Raw genomic sequence first — 11,738 nt, 5'->3', positions numbered from 1 at the left:
GTGTTCTTGGTCTTCTCATGTCTTGAGTGTTTTGGATCTCCAGATCGTTCTCTGGACTTTTGGATTTTGGCTTCCAGCCTTTGGACTTATTTTTATTCTCCTTAAAATAAAGGATTTTTCTTATTCATCATCTCTGCCTCGTGCCATCCTGGGTACTGCATTTTGGGTCCTACCAACACTGAATCGTGACAGGTACAACCATTACTGTACCCTTTCTGCTGGGGTGCTGATGAGCAGGCTCCCCCGCCCAACGCTGAGCACAACAACCCACCACCCCAGACCCCAGCCAGACAGCCAGATCTCCCTTCTAGCCTCCAGCCCCAGGATGCCAAGTGACAAAATAGGTGTGCTAAGACCCCTAGTCTCCCTCCGCCTGATCCAATATAGTGTTGTGTGTTGATGAGGTGTATTCCATGGCTGTGGTGAGCGGGCAGTGCGGGCATTGTCTGGCCTATGCCAGCTGATGCCATCACACCACCCCACTTGCACCCACAGTCCTCGGTGTCTAAGTGCAGTTTAAAATTGGAAGTGGGCACCGGCACTTGGGATGAGGCTGAGAAATCCCCCTGCCAACTGCCGTAGAATGTGCTCACTCCCAAGGCCCTAAGTGTGTGTTTGCGTGGAATGTCGTTGGTGGAAGTGTTTAAGGTGCAAATAAAAATGGGGGGCAGGTTGCCACAGGAATGCGGAAATGGGGTCCATATCCGCAATCCCTGACTTGTCCACCCCCAAGGTCCTATGTGCCTGTTTGTGTGATGTGAGGGAGCAGGAGGAGAAAAATATGTGGGGATGGGGAGGAATGGCTGGTTGAGCTTAGCCCCACAGGGAGCCAGCTCCCCCACTGGCCCCAATAGGCACCTCTGTTGTCAAAATGTCACCCAGGGCATGGAGGCCCCAGCCCATCTGGCGAGGGCCCAAAGCAGCAGCATTACAGAGCCTCACGGAGTCTGAGGGCACCAACCCAGCCCCACCCCAGCAAAAATCTTATGTAACCATTAAAGGTAAAACTGTATTGTGTGTCCATCTTCATGTTTTCAAAGTGACTGAGCGGAGAGCTGACCAGAAACAACGGTGGTGGCAAAACCCAGTTCGGTCTGTGATGGAGTAATGCACGCCTGGAGTGATTGCCAACTCATCTACAGTGTGCACACATGTCTCTTTCCATCTCTGTCATATGTTTAACCTTCAAACTGAGCATGTCACACACCCCTGCTAACACACCTGGTTCCAGTTAATGGGCTGCATTTGTCTGTGCAGGGTTCTAACATCAGGCAGAGGGATACTCATGTCCTGAAGAAACCTGCAGCCTGCGTAACCCACTGAAAACGGAGCTGTACGGCTAGGGATATGTCTATCCTGTTTGCCTGAAAATAAACCTGTTGTTAATAAAATGGAAATTAGTTAGTAAAATTGATTATTAAAAGGTTCATATCCTATCCAATAAGGTGATAGACTCAAGTGTTTGGTCTTATATTTTTTATGCAGCACAAACCAGCACAAATGTTTGACACCAATTTTGTTAGATTTGAAGAAGGTGGTGGTGGGGGGTGGGGGCAACTTAACTTAGGTACCTACTGAAATATAATAATAATATAGCAATAATATGAAAAAATGTAATAACTGTAACTCATGCATGAACGAAGAAGAAACACTATACACATATTTACAAGAAAGTAACACAACTTCACACCTTTCTGCATCTAATCAACACAACGACTCCCACACAATAGAGGCTAACGATGCAAACGAAGGTAGGGAGGAGGTGTTTTGCAGGTGACAGTTTCTGCTCATCAAGCAACAATATACAGCTACAATAAGATCGACCCTCCTATATTCATGAAACCAAAGAAGTCCCGTTGCCTTCTTTAAAATTCCATTTGAATTACCATGCAGATGCCTCACTCATTCATGCCAGGTGTGTGACTGCAGGTAAACACTGGTGTTTGAAAGGGGGGTTTGACCTAGGATAACCTTTGGAAACTTTTATTTATATATTTTCAATGATTTCAGCACAAATATTTTTTCTGGCAAAAATTTTTCAGTCTGGCTAAAAGTCTGTTTAGTCTGTCTCATAATCATGGCAGTCATGTCATATTGAACAACAGTTGTATTTGATTCTAATTTTAATGATTCTGTTTCAGGTGGAATTGCTGTGTGATTCCTGTGTCCCGTGGCCCATGACCTGTGTCAGTCTGGTTCTGGATGTGGCCTTGCTGAGTTCTCTGTAGCAAGGAGCTCGGCTGTCTGAGTTGGTTCTGTGCTCTGTGGTGGCTGCTGGTTTCCTGGTGCTTGGGGCGGTTCCAGAGTGCACCTGATCCTTTGAGGTTTCACACTTCCCATCCCAGCACACGCATGAACACATGCTTGTTGATGTTTGTTGTTCATGGTTTACATGTTTATAGTTGTTCATCCCACGTTTTCTTGATGATTCTTAGAAATGTTTCTTCACAGGTGCAGCAGCTGGTTGCTGTTTTTTATGTTGGTTTCCTAGTTTGTTTGTTTTTTTGTTTTCTCTCTTATTTACTTGTTTGTCCTCTATCAACCCTCTTTATTCCAGATTGCTAACCCAAACCAATATTACAATAACATAAACTCATACACAAAAGGCTCCTCTTGATAGAGCAAATCTGTTCAGCACATTCTGACAGACAGACCACCATTCATCTGTCATGTTGCTGTACAGGACATTTTTAGAGTTTTTCTTTTTAGAGATAAATAGTATTACATTAAAAGAGCAATACTTTCACATTACCATTTCCCACACTTTCTGTATACCTGTATTGTGTTGTTTTTCAATAAAGAATGATAAATTATTGCAGTTTATGTTTTTTTAGCACACAAATATCTATCTGTAAAAAATATCTACAAATATCTACAAAGCTAATATTTACTTGGATACATAACAAGTATGATTGGATTTTGCAATACGGCATCCTCTAAGGTTTATTTTAGTAAGATTTTCAAACCAAGTAAAGTTAGTAAAGAACACATTTCTATTGGCTGCTAAGAAACTGTTGGATTTAAAATGGGCCTGTTGTAGAAACAACTTGGCATATGATTCTTCCCTCCTTTTTGTCTTAACCAAAGAAATTCCAGTAATTGAGCAAAAACATTTATTTTTTTATATCACATTTTATAAAATAACAGGACACAAAGTATCGGTGCATTTAAAAAAAAACGTAAAATAATAAAAAGGGCCCAGAAAACCTGCAGAGTGAGTGGAACATTGGGTTGTGAAGGAAGAACAGAGCTGTCAACAGTGTTATGGCTATAGATAAATTACATCAACAACACATTAGGTATAACAGTTGTAACAAAATGAAATGACTGTTTTCCCCCTCCTCTGACACAGGACTAGTCTGCATGAGATGGTCTCAAGGTCTCATGCATTTGCTTCTAACCTGCTTATTTTCAGCTCAACAGAAGAATGAAGAATGGACTCTCACCTTTTAATTAATCAAAGAACTCTATTTTAATAAAGCTAATCCAACCAAGTGTTAGTCAATAAATAAGATGTGACCAATCTGTGAAATCAAAATATTAATTACTTTATCATAATCCTATAGAATATAAAGGTACTATGACTTTAAATGTTCCAACAGGACTGATTTCATGTAGCGTTAAAAGACATGACACATTACTTTCACTGATCCAAAACCACAGCTCTGTCAGATCTGTCAGATTCTGATTGGATCAGTAGAAATGTATGATTATGATTTGGTGAATTTTATTCTGAGTCCAGAATGAAGGCTACTTGGCTGTACAACATACAAACAAGTATTAAGTTTTGGAAATATATTAAATGTATTTAGCCTGCTAATTTATCTCAAATACTAATAACGACCGTATTTTCCGGTCTATAAATCGCACTTTTTTCATAGTCTGGCCGGTCCTGCTACTTATACTCTGGAGCGACTTATATAACAAATTATGTAGGCTACACCGCGCTGCTGCGGGCCGACTCCGACCCAGGAATGAGCTCCCCTGTCCCGCTGGGAGGGTTTCAAACACCGCCATCCTCTGCTGCAGACCGTGGCGCGCTGCTGTGGTGCATTATTCTTATTGTTACTGGTACTTGTCTTGCAATGTGAAATGCTTGGTCTCAGATTTTGTAGAAAAATAACAAAATGTCCCCCCAAAATGCGACTTATACATGTTTTTTCTTCTTCATTATACATTTTATGGCTGGGGCGACTCCGGAGTGACTTATAGTCCAGAAAATACGGTACGTTAAAAATATTGAAAACTTGCTCAAAGCAAAATATATTTTCATTACGGAAATAACTTATAAACTTACCGATTTAATACGTTTTTATTCACAGAAAGGTACTTTTCATGAAAAAGCAGCACAAACCTCCACTTAAACTTCGTGTGAGCTTCAGGTCGCTGGTGTTCCACAGAGTTAGCTCAGGTTGTAGCTAGATAGCTACATCCGTTAGCTTAGCTCCCACCTCCGCGTTAGCTTTGGGTTAGCCAGGGTTAGCTTCAGGTTAGCTTGTAGCTAGTTCGACCCGTTGTCGTCAGTTGATCGCAGCCTTACAGCCTCACCCTCAGCTCCTCCTCTCTTTCCTTTTGTGGAATTTTTTTTAACAAGCTTTATTTGTTTTTGTCACAAATACATAATCACACAAACAAACATACATCAAATATACACACGAACAGACATCAGCTCATTAATCGACAAGAGGCACATAACAGATAACAATACAACCTTCCAATAGGTGGATGTTCGCGTTGGCGAGCTGGGCGTTGCGAAGACACAGGTAGGCCTGAAGGTCATAGTGTGGGCTGCATGGGTACTGAACCTCCTGGAAGGCACGGACCTGACTCAAATTTTCCAATGGGAAATGGCAGGAACATGAAATGAGAACAAAATGTAAAGAAACGATGACGATAAGTCTTTCTCCTTAACAGAATCACCAGCACCAGTTTCTGACCTCCTGTGGAGGATGCTGGGATAGCCCAATCTCCGTGGTAACCAGCTGTGCTTCTGCTTTTCTGCTCCGTCTCCTGACCTCATCATCTAGCTACACCCGTGCAGTCACCTCCGAGCAGCTGGCCATAAACATCAAACCCCCTCCCACAGGTGCCTTCTGCAGCAACACTGCCCCCCCACAAACTACCCAAATTCAACAGCTGTGCCCTTACCGTCCAAGCCCCACTCGTTGTGACCTCAGCATCTGGTCAACCATATTGGAAAGAGGAAGGACACAGGAAAATATGTCCTCTTAGTGAGTTGGGACGACTTTGTCATGAATGGATTCAGAGCGAGCTCATCCTAAAGGCTCAAGATAAACACACACACACACACACACACACACACACACACACACACACACACACACACCATAGTGAGGGTGAAAGCACCGATCTCCAGCTGCTGGATGTGCACGGCCAGGATGGGCCTCCTCCTTCTTGGCTGCCCCTCCAGACACACGTCGTCACTCTTCCTGCAGCAAACGGTAAGGAGGAAAACTTCACCAGGGCCGGTGAAGATCAGATACAATCTTTAAGGATTTTCTGTAAAAGTCCACATCCTGAAACTGCATTTGTTTGTTCCCATCTGTATTATACCGAGCCTTAGGCTCCTCCCCTTCCGGTCGGCTCACGGGTCCCTGAACGGGGCTATAAAGTTACTTCCTGGTGCTCTGCCTTAGGCCTGCACCACACGGTAAATAATAACCAATGATGTGAGTTTAGCCAGTGTGCCACATAGATTTATTAGCCTGTAGTGCAGGTGGTTGTTCTCCATGTTTAATGCTCCGTCTTTCATCCTGGTCCAAGGATGAAGCTCACTAAACATTTTTCTTCTCCTTGGTTTGATGACATCACTTTGGTGAGATGAGCTGGGGTCCTCACACAATAACTAAAGTATCTTAGTTCTAAGATCAGCACGCTCTGGGCATCAGAATATGTCTAACATTCACAGATCTCATCTGTTAGACCCACATCAAAAGAGATCAGAGGAGAATGTCCATCCTCAGACTGGTTCTGTGGCAGCAGGGGACCCATTAGTATCCTGTTATGTTCTGTGTTTGCATTTGAACCCTTGTTGTAAAGGTTAGTATGGTTTGATTGCTAACTTGCCTTTGGTTTTTCTAGACTTGTTTGTTTTGAATTCAAAGTTAAATGTTGCTTCATTTGTAAACAAGAAGCTCTGGTTCAGGGTTGGTGGGATCACCCAGACCAGCCTCTCCTCCACACCTGAACGACTCGCAGCCCCTCCAGGATGTCCAATACCTTGGAAGCCAGATGTTTCCAAGTCTGATGGCAGGAAAATACATTTATTTAGAAGGAACAGCAGATCTATAAAAATGTAGATTTCTTTTCTTTTAGCAACATTTTCTTTTCATTCTAAAATGTTGTTTCTGCTCTTTATGCCGAGATCCCTCCTCACACGTTCCTCATTTGCACAAGTGCATTCTAAATATTCCCATACCTGTGAAAGTAAAGTGATCACAGCTGGAGGGAACCTGTTTTTTTAGACAAACTCAGGCTCCACACCGGAAGCTGCCTCACCGCCCTGTTCTCCAGCGCCCCGAGGACCTGCATGGCTGAAGCAAAGTTCCTCGCCTCATAGCAGAACTTTCCCATGCACAGATACCTGGTCAGCAAGGCAACCTGTGTCTGCCGGAGGAAGGAGTCACAGATGCTGATTGGATTCAAACAGCTTTCAGCTTTACATGGATACAGCAGATGTTTTTGAACCAATCGGAGATGAGCTCTTCAGTCAAGAGTTATGTCTCCTCTCACCTTGACAGAATCACAGGTGAGGATTGCAGCAGAGATCCAGTTGGAGACCCGGTCAGCGTACGCGAGGAGCTGCTGAGGGTCTGATGGTGTCCTCAAGGGCACTGCTGCTCTCTGCTGGTGGGAGGTGCTGCCATACATTCCTGGTGGGAGAACACAAATACTACTCCATACTTCACTGTTGCTGTCCTCCATGATGGACCTGCGTGATCAGGTGACATAGGTGCCAAGGGTCAAGTGTGACTGGATGAGTGAAAAAGCAGTCCCAGCCCACTGCTGAGAGCCGACCATTCCCATTTTGCTCATAAATGAAGGAAAGTGTGATTCCTGCACACAAATTGATGGAAACCTGAAGATTCTTCTGTAGAGGAAACGAGGGTCATGACGAACCATTAAGTTTACTAATGAATGAAATCCATGTCTTTGTCCTCCAGAGCTTCTAAATCCCAACTAAAGCAGAACAGAATCTGAGTTTTTTTTTATCTCTGTCAAAGGGAAGAAGCCCCTTTGACATCATCGAGACTCACCTGTTCGGGCTCAGGGCGCTGACCCTGACTCTTTGCCTTCTGGATTTCAGGAAACAAACCGGATGGCATTCCTGTCATATTTCCTGTGTAACAAGTCACATGTTGACAAACATTGGCTCCATACTTATGGAGACATGTCTCCCTCTGGTGGTTGAAGCAGTTTATGACATCCAGTCCAGAAGGCTGAACACACCTGCTGCAGAAGGGCAAGCTGCTGGGCGGTGTGCTGTGGAGAGCGGCCAGTTTTATTCAGAGACCGTAAACATACTTCACATTAATTCAGACAGTCAGGTTTAGTTAATACAAATGAATTTATTTCTATTTTCCTTAACTAATGATTACATGACCAGGTATGAATGGAATGATGGAATGGAAGCTAGATGTTTTAGCAAAACCTTTCTTAAGTATCTGAGAAAGTTTGTGGAGTCTGGGTTGTAACATTAATTTGGCTGTACGATTTGATAAGCTAAACTTTATTTATAAAACCACCCAATGCCAGTATGCAGTGTCTAAGATACCCTTGTGTCACTCCCAGCAGTCCAAAGGAACGGAGACCCGAGTGGTGATGTCATCAGACGTCGAGACCACGAGAACCCAAAGAGTCATTGTGAATTCAGCTTTCACCGGCTATGATATGCAACGAGGGTCTGCAGACTAGAATGTCTATCTGAGGTGATGGGTGGCTCTTATAAGAGCCGTCGTGCCTGAAATCACCCACAAGCGTTGCAGAGAGACTTTGACCTTGAGGTCAAAAGAGAGGATGGTTCCAAATTCTTGCTCACCAATTTGGCTGGACCGGGATCACCTCTCTTACTTATAAACTTGGACAAATCAGAATTCAGCACGTTTGAAGGCATTACCAAAACACCTGAGAATTCACTCCTTCCCTCAGATCCAAAGATGGGTTAACTTTGTGAAGCGGAATTTTTTTTTAACAGCTATGTGAAGCAAAATGTTGAACATTAATAATACTCTTATTATAATGTGTATAATGTATACTGATAGATTAACTTGTCAAATCAACACACACTGATCTGGAGTAGAAAAGATCTGAGATAATCATTACAGGAACAGACATCATGGATTAAAGCACAGATTATTCAAACACTTTAAGGGTTAAGCATCTCTTTCTTTCAACACATTCGATTATTTCCACCTGTAAGTTGTAAAGTTACTGATGAACTTTAATGAAGATGAACTTAATTCAGAGTAATGATGCAGGAGTCTCTTCTGCATGAGGCCTTGGCTGAAGATGTCTTCTTGTACGGTAACAAGGTCTGGTGCGGAGCTCTCTGGGTTGGTGGCCAGACAGATGCGTGTGTCTGCAAAGTAAAAGTTACTTTCTGCTCATTTTTTATATTGAAAAATGACATCAGTCGTGTTCTTGGTTTAAACCTGATGGCTCGACTAAGTCTCAGATCGATTTCTGGTTGATCTCTGCTGATTTTATGCTTCATAATGTGGACACTGGTATATCAGCTGCACCCTAACTGATGACTGTTTGATGTTACATAATATTAAACCGCAAATTAACACATTTTATAATAAAGGTTACTGGAAATTTAACTCAACCCTACTCCACAATGACTATTTTAATAAGAAATTATTGAACAACTAAAAAGCACTCTTACTGATGAAAGTATTCAATCGTATACAGAATAATGGAAATTATTCAAGTTCAAAGTTCACAAAATATCAATTAAACACAGTGAGCTAATAGCCACCATTAAAAACCTAAATGAGACAGAAATGATCCAAGAACTTGTATTTAATGAGGATGACAAATGCCGAAAAAAATAACACTCTACAAACCTCTGGGTGGCATTTATGTCCACAAAGCCAAAGGAGCTTATCTAAGATCTCAAGCCAAACAGGTAGAAGAGGGTAAGAAAAGCACTACATATTTCTGTAGATTAGAAAAGACAAGAATAAAATGCTATAAATACTTTGCAAATGAATGGTCAACTATGTACAGACCCTAAATTAATCTGTAAAGAAATTTTTCATTTTTACAGCATGTTTTACAGCTTGTTCCTCATCAAAACATCAAATGAGACTTTTTTTCAACCCATTCAACACTTATAACCCCTATAACTGATTAAAGCATGTGAGGAAGATTTTACCATAGAAGAGCTGCTAATGGTAAAGCCCCAGGCTGTGATGGCCTCACAAGTAATTTTTACAAACACTTTTGGATTCTTAATAGAAAATTAATTTTTGAAATGTTTAAGGAGCTGATATAGAATGGCTCTCTCACACATACTATGAAACAAGGGTGATTACTCTTATTCCTGAAGCAGGTAAAGAGTGAACTCATCACTGTTCAACAATGATTACCCACATCTCTGGTATTAGATTAAAATCCTCGGGGCTCGGGGTTTGGGGGTGGCCGGCCCCATGTGGAGATCTGGGCGGGGCCTTGGAGGTCGGGTCCCGACAAGTGTGCTGCCGGGAAGAAGGCAGGAACACGCAGCAGTGCCTGGCCCGGGCTCAGGGGCCTCAGGTAGACCTTGGCTCCTCTACCGTTCCATCACAGGGGAGGGGGAGGTCCAGGAGGGGGAGGACTCAACCTTACTTGGATGTCCCATGTCTTATATATTCTGGAAGTTGTGCAAATGCAGGGATGGGCATAGATATTCTGCTGGGGTGGGGCTGGGTTGGTGCCCTCGGACTCCGTAGGGCTCTGTAATGCTGCTGCTTTGGGCCCTGGTAGGATGGGCTGAGGTCTCCATGCCCTGGGTGGCGGTTTGACAACAGAGGTGCCTATTGGGGCCAGTAGGGGAGCTGGCTCCCTGGAGGGCTAAGCCCAACCAGCCATTTCTCCCCATCCCCGCATATTTCTCTCCTCCTGCTCCCTCACATCATCACACAAACATACACATAGGACCTTGGGGGTGGGCAAGTCAGGGAGTGCGGGTATGGACCCCATTTCCGCTTTCCTGTGGCAACCTGTCCCCCAATTTTATTTGCACCTTATACACTTCCACTGACGACATTCCACACAAACACACACTTAGGGCCTTGGGAGTGAGCACATTCAACGGCATTTGGCAGGGGGATATCTCAGCCTCCTCCTGGGTGCCGGTGCCCACTTCCAATATTAAACCGCACTTAGACACTGATGGCTGAGGGTGTAAGTGGGGTGGTGCGGTGGCATCAGCTGGCATAGGCCGGATGATGCCCGCAATGCCCACTCACCACAGCCATGGAATACACCTCATGATCACACAACACTATATTGGAGCAGGCGGAGGGAGACTAGGGGCCTTAGCCACCTCTGTTGTTGCTTGGCTTCCTGGGGCTGGAGGCTAGGAGAGAGATCTGGCTGTCTGGTTGGGGTCTGGGGTGGTAGGTTTCTGTGCTCAGCATTGGGCGGGGGAGCCTGCTCATCAGTACCCCAGCAGAAAGGGTAAAGCTCTGGTTACCGGTGATGGTTGTACCCAATGTGCAGCAGTACCGGGACCAGAGTGAATAGGGTGTGTATGGGGAGCATGAGTGGGTGTCCAGTGTGCATTTTTGTAAGTCTTGGGTTGTATGTGCATGTGTGAGCATGAGGGAGGGAGTGTGTGACTGTGTTTGTGTATGACTGTATATGTCAGGTGGGACCTTTGACTCCTCCCCTCTCCTGGAACTTCTTTTGATGATATAGATCTTCGTCCCCCCTCCCCCTGCCACACCTGGTGTGGGGGGTTGTGCCTTGGTCTGCCTGACTGTTCGTGGCAACCGGGTCTGGGGGTTTAAGATTTTGGCATCTGCCTGATAGATCCCGGTGGCTGCCTGGTGGGGTCTGGGTCCCTGGGCTCTGCTGGGTCCTCGGCAGGGGTGGTCGCCCCTGGGTCCTGGGTCGCTGGGTCCCGGGCTCGGCCGGCTAGGGGGTGGGAGGCTGCGGGCGGGCCTGTGGGCTTGCCGCTGATGTCTCCTGGGACTCTGCCGACTGCTGGTTGTGGCCCTCCGGGGCGATCCTCTGTGCCTCTTGAGTGGGGCGGGGGCCTTTCTGGTTGCAGTCTCCTTGGGGTTCCTGTGTTCTGGGGCAGCGCCTGGATCTCTGGGACTTGGAGCTCCCCCCGTCTCCTGCGCATCTTTGGGGGGCGAATCTGTGGTCCCTCACACTCTCTGTTGGACGCTCCTATAGATAAACCTTACATAAACAAGCGCGTGTACACACACAGGTGCTCACATGGTGCTCTCAAAAGTATGGGCTTGGGCACGTTAAACACAGGTCTTAAGACTATGGTGGGCACTTAATGCACTGTGATTTATTATCGTGATTCTTCAGTTAAGCAATGTTGATTATATATTTTTTCATCAAGTTGACGCAGTGATAGCTAGATCTTGTTGTATTGTTGTTGTGTCCCTTTTTTGTCCTTTTGCTTTTTTTGTTTTTTCTGCAGGTCTAGAAGCAGACTCTTGTTCGTTGTTTATTTTTGTGGACCCCCCCCCCTCCTCTCTCCCCACCTTTTC

At 44.7% G+C, this 11,738-nt stretch overlaps 2 protein-coding genes across 15 annotated transcripts in view; both read right to left on the bottom strand.

Annotated features, from left to right (window-relative positions):
• Positions 1–5,310: 5,310 nt before the first annotated feature.
• Positions 5,311–7,475, bottom strand: LOC139062070 (kinase non-catalytic C-lobe domain-containing protein 1-like). 4 transcript variants are annotated; one of them, XR_011515660.1, is made up of 4 exons: positions 6,754–7,475; positions 6,440–6,627; positions 6,205–6,264; positions 5,399–5,450 (listed from the first exon to the last, which is right to left on the bottom strand). XR_011515660.1 is itself a non-coding variant. In XM_070542292.1 (3 exons), the coding sequence occupies exons 1-2, from the start codon at positions 6,943–6,945 to the stop codon at positions 6,457–6,459; spliced, it is 363 nt and encodes a 120-aa protein (XP_070398393.1). In that variant the 5' UTR covers positions 6,946–7,475; the 3' UTR covers positions 5,311–6,264; positions 6,440–6,456. The 4 variants fall into 4 exon arrangements, 3 of the variants coding, with proteins under 3 accessions (XP_070398393.1, XP_070398394.1, XP_070398392.1); XM_070542292.1 differs by having other exon boundaries at positions 5,311–6,264; XM_070542293.1 differs by having other exon boundaries at positions 5,311–6,627; positions 6,754–6,893; positions 7,278–7,475.
• A 94-nt stretch (positions 7,476–7,569) lies between these two features.
• LOC107375783 (kinase non-catalytic C-lobe domain-containing protein 1) overlaps positions 7,570–11,738 on the bottom strand; it is a 116,896-nt gene continuing 112,727 nt past the window's right edge. For 4 of the 11 annotated variants that reach the window (XM_070542275.1, XM_070542277.1, XM_070542282.1 and 1 more), the window contains one exon: positions 9,028–11,403. In XM_070542275.1, the coding sequence (XP_070398376.1) occupies positions 11,015–11,403 (389 nt within the window). In that variant the 3' untranslated portion in view covers positions 9,028–11,014. Of the gene's footprint in view, positions 8,600–9,027; positions 11,404–11,738 lie in introns of those variants that run through there. The other 7 variants (XM_070542281.1, XM_070542287.1, XM_070542276.1 and 4 more) reach the window with 4 other exon arrangements.

This window comes from Nothobranchius furzeri, chromosome 12, assembly GCF_043380555.1.
Source record: "Nothobranchius furzeri strain GRZ-AD chromosome 12, NfurGRZ-RIMD1, whole genome shotgun sequence".
Lineage (NCBI taxonomy): Eukaryota > Metazoa > Chordata > Actinopteri > Cyprinodontiformes > Nothobranchiidae > Nothobranchius > Nothobranchius furzeri.
The sequence above is the reverse complement of the archived record's forward strand: the minus strand, read 5'-3'. Positions and strand labels throughout refer to the sequence as shown.

What these genes read in the sequence shown, in the direction of transcription:
- LOC139062070 (XM_070542291.1), bottom strand. Translation starts at nt 6,945, where the DNA reads ATGGAGGACAGCAACAGTGAAGTATGGAGTAGTATTTGTGTTCTCCCA. An exon ending in TCACCTGTGATTCTGTCAAG is followed by an intron (nt 6,628 to 6,753) that starts GTGAGAGGAGAC and finishes TTCCTCCGGCAG; the next exon opens with ACACAGGTTGCCTTGCTGAC.